Below are 17,415 nucleotides of genomic sequence, written 5' to 3'. Positions count from 1 at the left end.
AGAGTGCCTTCCAAGATATTTCTGATGAGTTGAGTGGTCAACCATTTCCATTCCTTCTTGAGATACCTCTCATGGTTCTAAAGTGCTTCCTCATATGTGGGTGAAATCTGTCTCTTTCTATTGGTAATTTCCACCTTTAGCCTTAGTTCTGCTGAGCTGTAGAAGAAAAAGACAAGTCTCTTCCTGCCCTTCGTATATTTGAAGATAATGCTCATGGCCCTCCTAAGGCTTTTCTTCTTCAGGCCAAATATGTCATTTGTTTTACTAATTTCGTATGATTTCCAGTCCTCTTACTATCTTGATCCCCTCCCTAGTATACACCTTAGCTTGTTAGGAAGCACAGAACAGGATACAGTATTCCAGCCGGGTTCTGATCAGGGGTCAAGGACAGCACCAGAATTTGGACATCATGTATGCCTTTGTTATTGCAGCCCAAGATTACAGTCTTGTTTATTTTTAGCAGTGCTCATCATGCCTTAGTTCACATTCAGTTTATGGGCACTAAAACCCCTGAGTCTTTTTTTTTTTTTTTACATGAGCTGTTTTTCTTTGTATTTCTACATGAACTGCTTTTTAGCCCTGTCTGCCCTGTCCTATACTTTTGTGGTTAATTTTTTTTAACCCTTATGTAGGGCACTTTATTAAATTTCGTCTTTTAAAACTTCATGATGAGATTTAATAGGAAAATATTTATATCTTGTAACTCTCTTCACATGAAGCTGGTATTGTTTTGCTCCAATTTTGATGGCTAGTTTATTGTGACATGCCCTTTTCAAGAATTTATAATTACATCTATTTCATTTATTTATTTATTTATTTATTTATTTTTAAAATTTTGGCTAGGCAATGGGGTTAAGTGACTTGCCCAGGGTCACACAGCTAGTAAGTGTTATGTGTCAGAGGCTGGATTTGAACTCAGGTCCTCCTGAATCCAGGGCTGGTGCTTTATCCACTGCACCACCTAGCTGCCCCAAAACTTTTTTTTTTGGTCAATTGGGGTTAAGTGACTTGCTCAGGGTCACACAGCTAGTGAGTATCTGAGGCCAGATTTGAACTCAGGTCTTCCTGAATCCAGGGCTGGTGCTCTATCCACTGTGCCATCTAGTTGCCCCTATAATTACATTAAAAAAAAACATTAATAAAACATTCAAAAGAGTCAGGTTTCCCTTCATTGTTTAAAAATTGCAGCCGTACTCTGCAATAACACATTTCATTCTAGAAGAGAATTTGGAATAAAGTGGATCTTGAACTTTATCGAAGTTGGGTTAGTTGTTAGTTAATTATCAAAAGGGACCCCTTTAAAAGGAGAGAGAAATTTGGAACAGTATTCAGATAATTCTTCACTACATTCCTAATCTGATGCATTATTGTGGTGGTGATTCAAAGAGTCTGCCTAATGACAAAGTCTGTGTTTGTTGTCTGAGATGAATAAATTCAGAGAGGCTCATCTGATCAGACTGAGCTCAAGCTGGTGAATTTTTCAACAGTATCAACTCTTGAAGACCATATTTTAAGTTATATAGGGGTCATAATTACTTTGATGACAGCTGTGAAATTGCAGATCCTTTTGGTATTGAATTATTAGGGAAAATTTCCTTACAATTAAATCTGTTTAGCAATAGCATGAGCTGCCACAGGAGGTAGTGAGTACCCCATGAATGGAGGTGTTCAAGCAGACCTTGGATGACCAAACCCCCTCCCCTCCAAGGGAATGCCGTAGAGCAGAGGTATCACATACACTGACCTGCAGGCCACGTGTGGCTGGCAATACTCTTAAGTACAGCCTGAATCAGATTAAAATGTAAATGGGAAATATTTACTAAAATAATTTAAAAATACAACGAAGCACAGGTAACATTACATTTTAAAATTAAGTCAATAAGACCCTTAAGTATGGATCAGTGGCCCCTGACTCTATTGGAGTTTGATACCACTATTGTAGAGGATTCATGTATTGAGGAAAAATTGGACAACACAACTTATGGTTTATTTCATCTCTGTAAGTCCGATTTTTAATATGCCATCAGAAGTCTCTCTGTTAACTCCAATACAGCTAATCATTGATGAGCCTACGAGTGGGGCTCCTGTTGTAGGCCTTACATGCATATTTACAAGTTCACTCAAGTGTCATCCACTGCCTTGGTGGCCTAGTTGGCCCTGAGCCTTGTGGTAATGGCTTTCATAGAACATTGCTCAATCCCATAAGCCCACATAGTTGGTGTGGGTAGTTTCCTGTGGAGATGGCCTCTTGCCCTCCCTTTACCCCCTTCTAAGCTTAGATTTTTGAGGCAGCAGTGCCCACTCCTTATACCTCCAGATGTGCCAAGGATTGGAAGAGGCAGTTATTTTCTGGTGCAGACATTTCCAGTTCCATCTGTGTTTTATAAAAAAAAATCAGAGGATGCATTTACAGGTCCATGTTACTGATTTTAAAATTTATTTCTGTTAGAGGGTGAAATATACCTGTTTTTAGCATGCTGGGGTACATGGGAGTACAATCTTTTAAAATTTAGGCAAAGTGTTTCTAGAGGGACATTAATGAAATAAAGCATGTCTAGATTGGGCAGCCAGGAAAAAGTCATAGGCTAGATCATAGGGTTGAAAACCAGAAGCAACCATGGAGAGCATCTAGTTGAACTGCCTAATTTTGCAAAAGATAAAACAGGTCCAGGTCACAAGGGAAGTCAATAGCTTTGAGAGGATTGAACTTAAGCCATCTGGCTACAAATATAGTGCCCTTTCTACTATATAAATCCATGTGAATAGTGGAGGCAACTGGACACATTTTGGGCATGGGCCAACCTTCATTCCTCTCCTGGCTGTGCTTCTGATTTTCCAGATTTCAATACCACACTCCTACATGGATTCCTTCCTGTCCTGCCCCCTGTTTTCAGCTTCCTTCTCCATATTGTCTTCTCCCATTAGAATGTAATCTCTTTCGGGGCAGGGACCATCATTCTTTTGTAGCCTTAATTATTATTTCCAGTGCTTAGCACAGTGCCTGGTACGTATTAAGTGCTTAATAAATGCATGTTGTCTGATTGTTACCTATATTTAGACTGAAAAAGAGAGAACTTAGAGGAACGTGATACTGGTGTCTAAACATCTGAAAAGCTGTCATGTAGAAGAGAGTAAATTTGTTCAATATAGTGCCAGTGGGACCCAGAGATCCTTAGGATCAGTGGATGCAAGTTATATGGAGCAGGGTTTTAGCTCCATATTAGGAAAACTTTCCAAACAATTAAAGCTGTCCATCATATTGTGGTGTCCAATGATCATTTGATGAATGAAAGAACTAATGGATGTTGCAAACCATTACTCTTTTCCCCACATTTCATTCCATGGCAGGCTCTGTAGTCCACAATTTCCATGGTTCCACCAGGGTATTACTCACGGTAGTTGGTCTTATTCACCCCTTTAGTCGTATGGTAACTTGGGAGATTAGGATAAGAATCAAATGAGATCATATATGTCAAGGACATTAGAACCATGGAGTGGTATAAAAATTATTATATGCTCTTGAATGTCATTTCACTACATTTTAAATGCTGGATTCTCTAATTTTCTTTTATCATTGATAAGCTCCTAAGGTCCCTAATGAGTGTTATCACTTATGAATGGATGGACGCTTGTTATTAATATTGGTAACGGTAATGATAATTGATGGGAGGATCAAATGAGCTAACTTGTGTAAAGCACTTTGTGATAAATTTTAATGTTAGCTATCACCAATATCATCATGATCATCCTCTTCGTTAGGTAGGCAAGGAAAGAGGAAAGCATTACAGTCAGGGAGTGGAATAATGTGGATGAAGATGGGAATCAGGAGTATATAAGATTTCTGAAGTAGACGTCTAGCTGGAGTAGAGGATTTATGTAGAAAGTAGTAATGATTTTTATTTTAATAGATTCTATTAATAATTACCAAGAAATCTTGCCCTCCTGTGTAAGAGTTTAGGGCACAAAATTTGATCTATTTATCCAATATTAACATGGTAGAAGTGTGGAGTGCCTTTATATTTAGTAGGTGTCCCAGGTGCCATTTGTAATGCTCCAATAACAATAACCACACCCATTTCTAGTCCAGCTTCTGCTAGCCTATAGAAAAATGGATTGTTGGTTAATAACCAGCAAGTGAGTGTAGTTTATAAGTTGACCACCAGATCAGCTCCTCATCTCTGCCTCCTGCTTTCCCTGGCTTCTTTCAGATTCAGGCTAAAATCTCATCTCCTACAGGAAGTGTTACTCGATCCCTCTTAATGCAAATGGCTTCCTTCTGTTGGTCAGCTCCAATTTATCTTGCATATGTCTTGTTTCTTCATGTCTATATCTCCTCCAATAGACTTGAGAGCTTCATGAGAGCAGGGACTGTCTTTTGCTTTTCTTTGTATCCCCATCACTTAGTACAGTGCTTGCTGTAGGCACTTAATCACTATGTTTTTGACTGATCAGACAAGCAGCACTATACTTGAGCCGTTAAACAGTTGGTTTGGCCAGTTATATCCAGTAGCCCTGCTTGCTCTTCCCCAAAGCCCTGTGTTATCTCAATTTCCCAACTGCTCTGTTGGAAGCAGGAATTGTGGGAAAGTTACCAGACTTCATGATCTCTAGTGAGCAGTGTGCATGTGAAAGCTTTTGGGAAGTTGATAGAGGAGACTGGATGCATAGACACTGAAGTGGCTTGAGTGTAGTGGCTGCCGCCTGATGGCCAAATCATGACACGTTTTAGTTATTCAAGTGACAGCCTGCTTTTTTTTTGTAGAAGTAGAATAAGAACTATGTATGAACTACTGTTGCTATGGAAGCATTTGTAGGGGGCTGTCTGGGACTAGCTGTGGAAATAATAAAGGGGGGTGGGGAAGGGCCAACGATCTCATCAGCCTTAGTATCACCAGATGTTGAGTATCAGGTGTCGTGGCAGTTGCCAGTCTGGCTGCTCATGCTTGCTGGTCTGTCTTGTTGCAGTAAGGCCTTGGTCTCATCTCCACCCCAGGCTCTGTTACAGCTCTGTCTTTACTTTTGATCCTCACAACCACCCCATTAGGGAGATAGGGAAGGAGTTATTTTCTTCATTTGACAGAGAAAGAGACTGCAACTCAGTTTCTTTCAGTGATGCCCGCCAGGATGATCCAATCTCTAAATGGCAGAGTTGGGACTCAGATCCATGCTAGTCCATGGTTCTTTCTATGATGATTCAATATGAAAATTAAAACTTATTCTCAAGTGGATATGGAACCAGAGATCAAGAAAAACCAATGAGGTCTAAAGAAAATTGCTCCAAACATAACCCAAGATAAATGGGTACTTTTCACATAGCTTTTATAGGCATACCTGAGTACTTTGCTGAAACCTGAATAATTTTGTTGTTTGTAGGGATATTTGTGGTATAAATTAGGTTTTGGTTATTGGTAATAATGATGATTCACACCTTCTTATAGCACGTTAAGGTTGACAGGATACATTCCTCATAAGAACCTTAAAAGAGACAGCACAAGTATTGTTACCCTCATTTTACAAATGGGACAATGAGGCTCAAAAAGGTTAAATGACTTGTCTGTAATCACACCCCTCATATTCTACCTGTGCTGCTTTATGATAAGTTTTAGGTCAGTGACCTAAAGGGCAATGCATGTCAGGTATCAATGGGTTGTCATTTATTTTTACAAAATGTTTATTAATGATGACAGATAGATAGATAGATAGATAGATAGATAGATAGATAGATAGATAGATACCCAAAGAGAAAAGGAGGAGGACCAGTCCTGTAGTAAGAATGGAGAGTAATGGATAGATAGTTTGAATGCTACAGTGCTACCCTTAGGATGCTAAAAGCAATTGAGAAAAACTTTCATTGCATTAGGTGGATCCTGTATGGAGGATTTATGGAAAAAAACACAAACAAAAATCACACAGGTAAGAAAGCACAGGTGAGTTGTGATCTGTGCCAAGGGAGAAAGTACTGATCCCAGTGACATCAAGGATCCATCAGAGCATCACAAATGGAGGCCACGGGGAAGTTAGGTGGCGCAGTGGATAGAGTACTCACTGGCCCTGGAGTCAGGAGGACCTGAGTTCAAATCCAGCCTCAGACACATAACACTCACTCGCTTAGCTGTGTGACCCTGGGCAAGTCACTTAACCCCAATTGCCTTACCAAAAAAAAAAAAAACCAAACCAAAAAACAAACAAACAAATAAAAAAAACACAAATGAAGGCCTGGCTAAAGAACATCTCTATTCTGCTCATTATCCTCAAGGCAGTTAAATGGTACAGTAGACAGAGGGCTGGATCCAAGAGTCAGGAAGACTTGAATTCAAATCTAGCCTCAGGTACTGAGTAGTATAATCCTGGACAAGTCACTTAACCTCTGCCTGCCTCAATTTCCTCAGCTCTGAAATGGGTATAATAACAGCATCTACCTCCTAAGGTTGTTATGAGGATCAAAGGAGATATTAATAAAGTCCTGAGCACAGTACTGGCCCTTAGTAATTGCTATAGAAATACTTATTGCCTTCCCCCCCTCCATTTTCTTTGCTTCAGCACGCTCTATCAGCAAATTCCTAATGAAATCTGCCAGCACACTTTGCAAGACAGTTCTCTCAAGCAACGATGTACACACACAGAGTCTAGCCCATAGTAGGTGCTTACTGATACTTGTTGCTTCATCCTTGATTGTAATCCCAGCATTCACAAGAGCTGTGTTTTGTAGGATCGTATTGTAGAAGAGAAATGTTCAGATGATCTTAGAGTCAAACTGGTATGTGTTCTTTGCCTCTTCCTCAACAGGCTTCATCCTCTGAAGACATGGGTCGATGGATTGGGATCTTATTGGCCGAAACAGGGTCATCCACTGACCCTGGAGCGCTACATTACGATTATATTGATGTGGAGATGACTGCAAATGTCATACAAACAGCTAAACAGACGTTCTGGTAAGATGCCTATCAAGGAGTTAAATATGGCTGAGGCTTTTGCAACTAAGTAATTTTCAGTTATATGTTTAAACTAGAGTTGTCTCTTAAACAGGAAAAAAAAAGTAGTTCAAAATATCTGCAGGTTTATTTTAATGTGCTTAATATGCATTCCATCTATCTTCCCCCTCAAAATATGTGTCTTTGGAGAATTTGTGTCCCATCCTAAGTACCAAAATTTGGGAAAGAGCTGAATGAGCTAGAGTGGTGTCCAGAGAAAAGTGACCAAGCTGGCAGAGGCTTCAAAAACTATTGACATTCAATGATCTCTGTGCTCCCATACAACCAGATGATTCTGTTATTAACTTTGGTTTGCAGGAACCTTATCAACCTTCACTCCTTTTCAGAGTGTGCTGCTACAGGGAAAGCTAAAGATGGGCAATCTTGGACCATATTAGTCCCAACTTTATTCAACTATTTTTGGCATTTCAATCCTGCCTGCCTTTTCTACTAGACAAGTAGTTTGATGAAGCTGACTCTGACTCTTGTTGAGATAAAGCCTGAATTTTTAGTGCCTTTATTGAATGCGTTTATTGAATTTAGATGTGAAGTTGCTAAAACTTTTTTAAAAAAATCTTTGCACCCAGGAACATTTCTTTGACAAAAATAGCTACAAAGATGCTTCAAAATCTGGAAATGATGAAAAGAAGACAAGGGGGAGTAGCCAGAGGAAGAGAAAGAAAAGAGGAATTAGGAATAATAACTGCTCATATTTATCTCGTTCTGTACAGGTTACCAAATGCTTTTTTTACTCACTGTCATAACCCTGTGAGGTAGTAGTTTGAATAGGAACATCCTGATTTTACAGATGAGGAAATTGTAGCTCAGAAAGGATTGAGTATCTTCTTTTAAGTCAAATAGCAATAAAACAGCATTTTGGGGGCACATTACAAATGTTATGCTATGTGATTCTCACAATAACCCTAAGAGGTGGCGCGATTAGCCATATTTTACAGATGTAAAAGTTAGGACTAAGAGATATAACTAGTACGTAGAAAATTTGGGATTTAAACTGAGGTAGGTTTTCAGACTCTTTGGCCCTTTGCTTTTTTTTTTTCTTCTTTTTTTTAATCTCATGCTATTTTCCATCACACTAAAGGTGGAAGCCTCATGCTCTGAGGACTTTTTTGTGTAGACCCTGCATAGCTAAAGTAGACAAGTCAAGGCAGGAAGTGTTTATTAAGTGCCTTCTTTAGCCAGGCAGGGTGTCAAGTGCTGGGGATAGAAAGAAAGGCAAAGGATGGTCCCTGCTTTCAAGGAACTCACAGTCTAATGAGGTAAATAATATGCTAACAACTACGTAAAAACAATCTAAAAAAGGGATAAATTGGAATCAACAGAGAGAAGGCACTAGAATGAAGGGCATCAGAAGGCTTCCTATAGAAAGTAGGATTCTCTTTTAAATCCTGAATCCTGAAGGAAACCAGGGAAGTTGGATGGCAGAGACGAGGAGCTAGAGAAGCCCAGGGAAAGGATGCCTACCTAATGGAAATATAGAGTTTGGAGATGGACTGTGTTGTACAAGGAGCAGCAGGGAAGACAGTGTCACTTGATCATATAGTACATGGAGGAGATCAAGGTGCAGGAAGACTGTAAAGGTGTGAAGGGGCCTGGTTATGAAGGACTCTAAAAGCCAAGTAGGATTTTATGTTTGATGCCTGAGAAAATAGGGAGACACTAGACTTGGAGGGCAGCTAGATGATGCAGTGGATAGAGTTGGGGGTCTGGAGCCAGGAAGACTCCTCTTCCTAAGTTCAAATCTAGCCTCCAACACATACGGGTTGTGTAACCCTGGGCAAGTCACTTAACCCTGTTTGCCTCAATTTCCTCATTTGTAAAATAAGCTGGAGAGGGAAATGGCAAATCACTCTAGTATCTCTGTCAAACGGGCTCACCAAGAGTGAGAAATGACTGAAGAACAACAAAAGAGGTGATTGAATAGTGTGTGTTTTAGAAAGAGAGAGAAAGGGAGAGGAGAGAGAGAGAGAGAGAGAGAGAGAGAGAGAGAGAGAGAAATAAAAGGGAGGAAGACAGTGAGAGACAAAGATGGGGGCAGAGACAAAGAGACAGAGAAAGAAAGAGAGGGAGGAGAGGGAGGAAAGAGAGGAGAGAGAGAAAGAGAAATGGAAATGATTGGAGAGGAACTTGAGGTAGGGAGACCATTCAGCAAGCTCTTGCAGTAGTCTAGGGGTGAGGTAATGCATGAGGTCCTACACCAGGGTTGTGACAGTGTCTAAAGATGAGGGGACTTGACCACTGATTGGATATAATGGGTGAGAGATAATGAAGAGTTGTGGATAACATCAAGGTTGTTGCCTGGATGATGAGGGGTGGGGGATAGAGTAGAGGGTGGAGAATAGTACTGCCTTTGACAATAATAACAAATTTAGGGAAAGAGAAAGGTTTCAGGAGAAACACAATGAATTCAGTTTAGGACAGGTTGAATTTAAGATACACTGGTCTAGGCTCAGTTCTGCCATATACTTTTCACTATGTATTCTATGTAATTCTCCTTCCCTCTCAGGCCTCATTTTCCTTAGCTGGGAAGCCATAATAATCCCTAAGGGCCAGTACTAATATTCTGTGATTCCATAGGCTATCAAATCTTCCTTTGGCTTTTGTCTTGTATTTATCTCCTCCCAAGAGTATCTGCTGCAGAGAGGCGAGCGGATGTAGGAAACAGATGTGAAGTTGTGGAATTATGTAATCAGCAAATGACAATAGATTATATTAATAGCTGGTTGTAAACTCACCAAGTCTGTATCTGAGAAAGAGAATTCTTTGGAATATAAAGAAAATCAATTCAAACCATTTGTGAGTTGCCTTACCCTATTTAATATGCACCCCACCATTTTATCTTTAAAAAATGTGGGGAGAGCTTGGGGACAGTTGGAGCAGCCCCCCTTTTATCTTGGCTAGCATTAGGCAATTAAGTACTTGCTGAAAACTTCACCAGTGAGATCTGTAGTTGGGAAGTGGTTTTTCTTTAAACAGAGTTAACTGGCGTTAAGGGAAAAGTGAAACCACAACCCAGACCTCATCATGACCATCTTTCACCAACTAAACTAACATATACCTAGAATGTTAGCACTACAAGGAACTTTAGCATATAGAATACAATATCAGGGCTGCAAGGGACCTTAGAACTTGAGTGCTACATTTAGAAGAGGCCTTAGAACAGAGAATGTTAGATCTGGAAGGGACCTCAGAACCTGGAATGTTAGAGCTGAAAAGGACCTTAGAACATTGATGGTCAGAGCTGAAAAGGACCTTAGAACAGAGAATGTTAGAGGAGGAAAGAAACTTAGAAGTGTTAGAGGTGGAAGGGACCTTAGAACATGGAATGTTAACATTGGAAGGAACCTCAGAAAATCAATGTTGCATCCAGAAGGAACCTAAAAATGTGGGTCAGGGCTGGAAAGGACTTTAGTAATCACTTAGTTCAGAAGTTCTTAACCTTTTTTTTTTTTGTACCATGGACTCTGGCAAGTTCAGGGAAGCCTGAGAAACTTTTAATAAAAGCCATCCTGTTAAGGTTTGCAAAACATTTTACATATATTATCTCATGTTATTCTGATAACAACCCTGGAAGGTAGATGCTGTTGTTATCCTCATTTTACAGATGAGGAAAGTGAGGCAGACAAGAGATTAAGTGACTTTCCCAGGGTCACATAGCTAGTAAATTTCTAAGGATGAATTTGAATTTAAGTCTTCCCAATTCCAAATCCAGTGTCTTTCCAGTGCACTACCAGCCTCGTGCATTCTCAAAATAATATTTTAAATGCATAAAGTAAAATATGTAGGATTACAAAAGAAACTAATTACATTGAAATAGTTATCAAAGTATTTTTCTCATTCAAAGTCACAAACCTGAAATTTTCCCATAGATCTCAGTTTAAGAATACCTGATCTGATCTAACTCACTCATTTTACCAATGAGACTACTGAAGCCTAGAAACAGAAAGTGGCTTACCCAAAGCCAGAGTAGGAATGAATAGCCAAGCCAGAATTGGAACCAGAGCTGACTGAGTGACCCAGACATTTGAAAAAAAAAAAAACTTTACCAGGAAATTCCCAGTACCAGTTCGGGGTTTTCCTAAGCACAAGTGAGACATTCTTACTTCTGCTTTTTTATGTGAACAACAGTAGAGCCTTATTAAATGCTTACAATTTTATTTATGATATTATTGAACGATAACATTAATTTGCTTTGGTACTGTGGCCTTCCGGTTGTTACTTATATACAAAAATTAAATAAATTCCAGTGGGATTCCCAGTCATTAGTTAATCCCAACCTCAGTTGACCTTGAATAAGTTATTTTCCTTATCTGCAAAATGAGATGGTTCTAACAGAGTGTTGGCCAGCCCTGGAGTCAGGAAGACCTGAGTTCAGATGTGACCTCAAGACACTTACTAGCTGTGTGACAATGGGCAAGTCACTCAACTCTGTTTGCCTCAGTTTCCTCTCTGTAGAATGAGCTGGAGAAGGAAATGGCAAGCCACTCCAGTATTTCTGCCAAGAAAACCCCAAATGGGGTCACAAAGAGTTGCATATGACTGACAACAGCAAAGGGTTTTTCAATTCTGTTGCTCAATGATTCTTTACAAATTAAGATTAGTAATAGAAGTAGGAAGGTTTGGTGAAAAGCGTACTGTGCTTAGAAACAAGACACTGGATTTTTTTTGTCCCAGATTTCCTAAGTAATTATGTGATTTGGGGGCAAATTAATCTCCTCTGAACCTCAGTTCCTCCTCTGCAAAAGAGGATCAGTAATACCCTCCCTACATCATAGGAAGTGCCTGGTAAACAACAAAGGATTAATAGAAAGTCAGTAGTTGCTGTTATGATGAAAGGAAAAACTGCCACAGCGTACAAAATGTGAAGACCATTATTCCAAACTTGCCAGATCCACACCACTTGGGTTGAATTATAAGAAAGTGAGTTTAGAGTTGTTTAGCTACATTTATCTGGAAGCACAAGGCCTGCAAAAAGCTTTCCTGAGGTCCATAATCATCTTGTGCCTCAGTCAGCAAGCAGTGATAACCACATGTAAGAGAATCACTGAATAAAAACATTCTCCCCAGAATATTACTTGGCTTTCACTTTACAAACAAATGGAATATTAATCCAAACCAAATGTAGCTGGGAAAAGGAATGTGAAACCCAGTTTTCAATTTTTTTTTTAGAAAAGGATAAAGAAAAAAAAATATATCGATTTGTGACCAGGGGCATCTTTAATGCTGTATTAAAGTGCTGATAGCAAAGGGCAGTGAGAAATGTACTTGAATTGGCATTTCTTGGCTTTTTAATATCCTGAATGTGCATGACATTATGGAATAAGCAGTGGGCAGCTGGATTCCAGGACTGGTTTGTCCCTAGATCTCCCAGGGTGCCGCTCCCTGAGCTTCAGTCTTCTCATTTTTCAAATGAGATTGGGTAATTTTTAGATTCTTTCTAACATTTTGTATTCCAAGATTCCTTCCAAAAATAATGTTCTATGTTCCATATTATTGTTGTCATTATCATCATTATTATTAACAACCCTAATATTATTAACCCCAATTATAATAGCTAACATTTATAGAACACTTTAAGGTTTGCAAAGCCTTTTCCATACATTTTCTCATTTGATCCTTACAACAACCCTTTTAGGTCAGGAAGCTGAGGCTGAGATGCTATGTGACTTACCAAAAGTCTCATAGCAAGTGTCTGGGGCAGGAGGATTTGAACCCAAGTCTTCTTGATCTAAGTCAAGAACTCTACCCACTACAGCACCTTTACATTTCTTAAGTCACTTCCACCTGAACATTCTGTGTGCTATTCTGTCTCCTCTAGCTCTTGACATTCATTGTTTCCTTTTGGCAAAGATTCTTGATCCTTGCAAAAACCTAAGAAAAGAAGGGATTTGGGTGAGGAATTTCAGAATAGGAGAGCTCTGAAGTAAAATTTCTTTCTTACTTTCTATACTAATTGAGAACTAATTAAAATGACAGTATGATGGAGTTCTATGTGTACTATTAAATGTTATTGTTTATGGAGGAAATATCAACAATAAATTTTAGGGAGAAGACAGTGAATGATGATGATGATGATGATGATGGTAATAATAACAATAATAATAATAATAACAATAATAATAATAATAATAATAGATAACAATTTATCTCCTGGGCAAAGCAGTATATTTAAGAATGTTAATAATGAGAAAATCCACTGAAATTTGCATTTTTAGAGAGCTTTTTTTCTCCTGAGGAGTGTTAATTTTTCTATGTATCAGAAGTGTTTCTCTGAAAGTCTTCTCCCCCAATTCTTGCCTCCACCACACACAACTGGATTCTCCAGCCCTCCCTCCCCCCATCACCATGTTGGAGAAGTTGTAATGAAACAATAAATAAGACACATGCAGAAAGAAGGTGAAGAAGTAGTCATACTGACAGCAAAACATTTATCATTAGTCCATCTGTCATTTGGCATTTGAATGTTGGGATTCTGCCAATATTTTCTTTTCTTCTCTCAACTATTAGATCGTCAAATACTGCGATCGTTTACCAACATTTGGGGCTGCCAGCTGAAGTGTCTGGCTGGATCATCTCAATTCGTGAGAGGCAGTGTAGTGGGGGGTGAAGCACAGCATGGGAGCTTTAGGTTCTAATCTACACTCTCTGAGTGCCCTTGGACACATCACCAGCCACTTCCCATCTCTGTGATTCACTTTTACAATCTGTAAAATGAAAAGGTTAGACTGGGTGACCTCTGGTCCCATCCTCCCATAAGAATTTATGATTCTGTAATGTCCCACATGCAGCATTTCATGATTACTTCCCAGGGAATACACATGGAAATTCCTTTTCTGGGTTACCCACCACTTTCAAATAAGCTAAGGTGCCTAACGAAAAAATTGATATCTTTTTCCTTTAGATTTCTCTAGATTTCAAAATCACAAGGGGTCAGAGCTAAATGGGACCAAGTCCAGATGACCCAGGCCAGATTTGTATAGAGCTTTTAAGATTTGCAAAGTGTTCTTCACATTATTTCAATTTGATCCTCACAACAACCTCATGAGTTGGTGTTATTATTATACCTGTTTTGCAGATGAGGAAACTGAGGTTGAATAGAGATTTGGTGTCTTGCTCAGGGTCACATAGCCAGTAAATGTCTGAGATAGGATTGGAACTTGAAGTTTTTTTGACCCCAAGTCCAACTCTCTGTCCAATATGGCACCCAAGTGTCTGAGAAGAGAATTAGCTTGCCCAAGGTCACATCTGGTGTGTGGTAAAGCCTAGAGCTGAACCACCAGTCTCTAATCCGCAAGTCCATTGAATTTTTCATTAAGCAACACTGTCTCTTGTTCAACAGAATTTCCTCTCATTCATTCAAGGACTGAGTCTTGCCAAATGAGAAGTGCATATTGGAAGGCTTGAAATGTCTTGTACCAAGATGAGCAATTTAAATCCAAATACCTCCAACATTACAGTTACACTTAAGATAGGGAAAAGAGAATGCGTGTGAGATGACTCTCTTTCCAGTAGAGGGAGGCATAACCTTTCTTTGAATTCATGTCTTTTGTCAGATGATGCTGAAAAAAGGAACCTACAAATCTAATGCTGATCTTAATCCTTAAGTACTATTTCTGCTCCATTCTCGAAGGCTGGAATCACATTTCTATCTTCGTTGCAGAACTTCCCCTCTCACGGCTTGTCTAATATAAGACTTCATTCCCCCTCTTTGCATCTCTTTGTATTTCTTTTTTTTTTGTCCTTTTTTTTTTTAAACAACTCAGCACAGTAGAGAATATAAGGACCTGGAGTGAAAGAGGAGAGAATAGAAAAGTATTAACCCTTCCACCCCACCACCATCTTCCATTTTTAGAAGTTGCTTAGCACAGTAATTGGCATATAGCAGAGGCTTAATGGATGTTTATTGAATTGATGCAGGATACAGCAGGGATTGTAGAGTCAGGAAGGCCTGCATTCGAATCCAGCCTCAGACCCTGGCAAGTCAGTTAACTGCTGTTTGGTTCAATTGACTCATCTTCAAAATGTGGGTAATAATAGCACCTACCTCCCAGGATGAACTTAAACTAAGATAATATTTCTAAAGCACTTTGCAAACCTTAAATCACCATATAAATGTTAGCTGTTAAATTAGTATATTTCTCTCCAATTTTACCATCTGTAGTTCTCTTCCCATGAGGCCCTCACAATTTTATCTATAATGAACATGAGAGACATTGTCGTGTAGGGAGAAGAGCATGAAATTTGGAGTCAGAGGAACTGTCTCTTGTTCCAGCTTTGCTCTTGCCTACTCATGATGCCTTAGGCTAATTAGTTCCTATTCCTGGATCTCAGTTTCTTCCACACGTAAAAAGAGGGGTTTCCATGACAGGATCTTTAAGCCGTTTAAAAATCTAAAGCCTATGATAGTTTTATGAACAACAATAAGGAAAAAGATATGCATGATTCTGGTCTTAAATAATAAAGTGATTTCAGATTTCCAAATGGTGGTTAAAAATTCATTTGGTATAGTATAATTATAGCATCTTTGAATTGAAAGGCACCTTAGAGATTATTTGTCCAAGGTATCACTCAGTGCTGTAGAAATCCTCTTCCCCAAATGAGATGAAATGAGATAATATTAGTAAAGACCTTAAGGTAAAGTGCCTAGCACGTAGTAGGCACTTAACAAATGCTTGTGCCCTCTCCACCTCCTTTCACAGCATCCCTTGCTGTCACCCATTCATTGAACAGATATTTACCAAGCACCTGCTATATTCAAGATCTTGTACTTGCTACCAGAAAAGCAAAAACATTTAAGGACATAGGACATAAAGGCACCCCTATCAAGGAGACTGCAATCAATCTAATAGGGAAAAGTGTAAGGATACAAATCTTTATGATATGAAGAAGTGGGCCAGAAGTATACAAGAACAGGCCCTACTGAAGTGTGGTGAGAAATGTGAGCAAGTAGGAATACTTTCGTTTTTGTTTTTTTTTTTGTTTTTTTTGGCTAGGCAATGGGGTTAAGTGACTTGCCCAGGGTCACACAGCTAGTAAGTGTTATATGTCTGAGTTCGGATTTGAACTCAGGTCCTCCTGAATCCAGGGCTGGTGCTCTATCCACTGCGCCACCTAGCTGCCCCCAAGTAGGAATACTTTCAACCTAGGTGGGGCAGGAGTCAGGGAAAGCTTCCCTGGAGGAGGTAACCCACTGAGACAGGCATTGAAGAATAAGGTGGATATCAACAGATAGATAGGGAGTCAGGCTACTGGAGGCATGGAGTTCAACAGATGGATACAAGATAGGGAGATGGGCTATTGGAGGCATGGAATTCAGCTAGAACAAAGGGCCAAGGTTGGAGACAGCTAGAGGAACAGTTCATTTTAATGCTAACATAAAGTTCATGCAGGAAAGAGCAGGAAGAGATAAAGCTGGAATGGCAGAATAGAGCCAGATTTCAAAGGCCCTTAAGTGAAAATAACAGGATTTTATATTTTATTTAGTAGGCAGTGGAGTCCACTGAAGATTTTGAATAGAGAAGTTTCGTGATCAGACTTCGAGTTATGACAACTCTGACCCTAGAATGCGTCATATTCTATGTAGCCATTTCCTCATTAAAGCAAATCCCTCCCTTTGTGTTTCAAAGAGGCAAACCATTTATACCAACAAACTAGTTGTCCCATAGGCACTTCAAACTCAGTAAACCGAGAGCAGCTTATCTTTTCCCCAAAACCATCCCCTCTTCCCGACTCTCCTCTCACTATGGAAGGCACTGCTATTCGTCCAGCCACCCAAACTCACAACCTCCCTGTAGCATCCTCATAATGCCTCTCTCACACTTAACTCCTTGTCCAAATCACTGCCACGCCTTGCCATTTCCTACCTTCACGACCTCTTTGGCATGGGCCCCGTTGTCTCCAGTCACAAAGTCACCAGCACAGTGTAGCTCTCCTCCCCTCATGCCTGGACTTTGCCTGCCAGTTGGAGCTTTCAGTCTCAAGTACCTTGCTGCTCCAGTCCATGAGCCAGTCAGCCGCTACAAAGACACTCCTAAAGCCCAAGCCTGACCACGTTGCCCCTTCCTACTCGATCAAGTCCAGCGATTCCTTAGTACCTCCAGGGTTTGACATTTTAAGCCCTTCACAACCTCACCTCTTCCTATTTTTCTAGTCTTTTTATACTTTATTCCTCTCCATGTCCTTTATGATCCAAAGACACTTGCCTTTATTCTGTTCTTTAAATGTGAACACTCCTTTACCCAACTCTCTTCCTTTTCTTGTGGTAGCTAGATGGCACAGTGGATAGAGCATTGGACTAGGAGACAGAAACAGCTGAGTTCAAATGTTGCCTTAGACACTTACTAGCTGTGTGACCCTTGGCAGGTCACTTAACCTCGATTTACCTCAGTTTCCTCAACTGTAAAATGGGGATAATAAGAGCACCTTC

The 17,415-nt window shown here is 39.7% G+C and overlaps 1 protein-coding gene across 3 annotated transcripts in view; it reads left to right on the top strand.

The window, feature by feature from the left end:
* Nucleotides 1-17,415, top strand: part of AFAP1 (actin filament associated protein 1) — a 251,402-nt gene that overhangs the window by 196,000 nt on the left and 37,987 nt on the right. For all 3 annotated transcript variants that reach the window (XM_020992125.2, XM_078148735.1, XM_020992127.2), the window contains exon 11: nucleotides 6,787-6,932. In XM_020992125.2, coding sequence (XP_020847784.1) covers nucleotides 6,787-6,932 — 146 coding nt within the window. The remainder of the gene's footprint in view (nucleotides 1-6,786; nucleotides 6,933-17,415) is intronic.

The sequence above is a fragment of the Phascolarctos cinereus genome, unplaced genomic scaffold (genome assembly GCF_003287225.1).
Source record: "Phascolarctos cinereus isolate Bilbo 61053 unplaced genomic scaffold, phaCin_HiC Scaffold_9;HRSCAF=440, whole genome shotgun sequence".
NCBI classification, from domain to species: Eukaryota; Metazoa; Chordata; class Mammalia; order Diprotodontia; family Phascolarctidae; genus Phascolarctos; species Phascolarctos cinereus.
Note: the sequence above shows the minus strand (reverse complement) of the source record. Positions and strands in the feature narration are given on the sequence as shown.